The sequence below is a fragment of the Rhea americana genome, unplaced genomic scaffold (assembly GCF_003343005.1).
Source record: "Rhea americana isolate MKP2758 unplaced genomic scaffold, rheAme1 scaffold_48, whole genome shotgun sequence".
Classification (NCBI taxonomy): Eukaryota; Metazoa; Chordata; class Aves; order Rheiformes; family Rheidae; genus Rhea; species Rhea americana.
This window is the reverse complement of record NW_028186623.1, coordinates 5611620-5613386: the sequence shown is the minus strand read 5'-3', so window position 1 is coordinate 5613386 and position 1767 is coordinate 5611620. Positions and strand designations below refer to the sequence as shown.

General features: G+C 54.5%; 1 protein-coding gene across 1 annotated transcript in view; it reads right to left on the bottom strand.

The window, feature by feature from the left end:
• Positions 1 to 918, bottom strand: part of TTC12 (tetratricopeptide repeat domain 12) — a 21690-nt gene extending 20772 nt beyond the window's left edge. The window contains exon 1 of the mRNA XM_085316747.1: positions 837 to 918. Coding sequence (XP_085172873.1) covers positions 837 to 918 — 82 coding nt within the window. The remainder of the gene's footprint in view (positions 1 to 836) is intronic.
• Between the last annotated feature and the right edge of the window lie 849 nt (positions 919 to 1767).

Below are 1767 nucleotides of genomic sequence, written 5' to 3'. Positions count from 1 at the left end.
CCGACGGCAGCCGCCTCTTCTCGCAGCCCGTCCGGCGCGGCCTCGCAGCCGGCGTGACTGTTGCGCGCGGCCTGGCGCCCAGGCGCGCTCGCTCGCCGGCGGTCTCGTCGCTGGCAGCAGCAGCCTCTGCCGCTGGGTCGGCGCAGCCCTCCCTGCTTCCAGCTGCTTTCCAGCTGCCACCAGCAAGAGTGGCCACGAGCGTGGCGTCGCGGTGCGCAGGCGAACACGGGTTGCCGTTTGAACTGCGGCTCTATCAGGCAGCAGCACGGCTGTTTGCATCWGCGTCCGTTCCTGCTTCCTCGTCCTGTCAGACTCCGCTGAAGCCCACGCGGGTTCCCGGAGGTGCTCTCCCAGCCTTTGTGGCGATCCGTTAATTCCCTGCAGGGGGATTTGCTTCCTAACACTCCTGATGTGCTGCTCAGAGCGGAGAAAGGCCTGCTCCTGGCCCGCCCTTGCCAGCTTGTTTGGAGACACAGAAAGCAGCAGTGTCCTCTGGAGCACACGGAGCCACGGGTACTGCGCAGGTTATGCCTGTGTGTTAGAGATTAGGCYAGCTGGAGTAAAACTGGTTGCTGCTCTTCTGCACATACCTAGGGGGTCAGGGTGGGGGATGTCTGGACACACAGCGAAAAACAGCTCTTRCCCGTATCGACCCCACAGCAGGGAGGCAAATGGGGACACTGTGGCAGAGAGACACAGCTCTTACCTAAAGCAAGGCAGAGCGAGAGGCAGGAACAGCCCTTCTCTTGCCCTCTCCAAAGGGATGCTGGCACAGGAACCTACGATGGGAAGGAGTAAGTGCTCCTCACTGATGAATTCCTGTCTCGGCCCCTGACCTTTCCATCCTTCTTGCCCCATGCAGGGGGATGATGGAGAGCACAGCTGCAGAGTAACTCCTGCTTTGCTGCTGGCAGTCATGGGAGTGAGCCACCTACAACCTCACCTCCAATTTGCACTGAACTGTTGCTTCTGTGGCACAGTTGTTCTCTTCAGGATGCAATACGAGGTCCCTCTTCTGGCCCAGTGCAGGCAATGCCATGCACAAACTGGCTTGCACTGTGCAACACTGCTCCTCGCTTTGCAGTTTGGAGAAACTTCGATCCCTGTAAATCCGATGCTAACCCTCAGCAAAGAGCAGGCTTGGGCAGCATGCTCTGTCAGCACCTGAACATCTAGCTTTGCTCACAGATGCACAGACCTCGCACACACCTTTACATGACTACTGCTTACATAGTTTAAGCAGCTGGGTGGAAAATTAAGTTTGTGTATACTAAAATGGTGATGTACTGAGCACAGATGCTGGCAAACCCTCAGCTCAAGAGGAAAGCAGCCCTACAGAGTTATGTTGCTACAGGAAGAAATAGACTTTTATATTTGCAACATATGACAGAGGATTACGCAGCTAACTTCTTTTCTTCCTCTCTGTTGCTCTTGGATATAATCTTTTTGMTGGGAAGTAGTGTTTATATTCCTACTGCAGCGGGATAGCTGGCCCAGCAGAGGCTGCAGAGTGCCGCTTTACCAAAGAGCTTACAGGTGAGCTGTGGAAAAATATCCTCAGCACAGCAGAGAGGCTCCTATAGAAGAGCTGGTAGACATCCACTCTCTTCACCCTCTTTTTCTTTGTACAATTTCAGGTGTGAGATCTCAGACAAATTCTTCACTGATTCCCCACTGCTGCTGAGTTACAGTCCTTTTCTCTGCTAAACAGGCCAGCCTTTGCCTTGCAGCTAGACTGTATGCAAACCAGAACTGAAATCTTCTGCT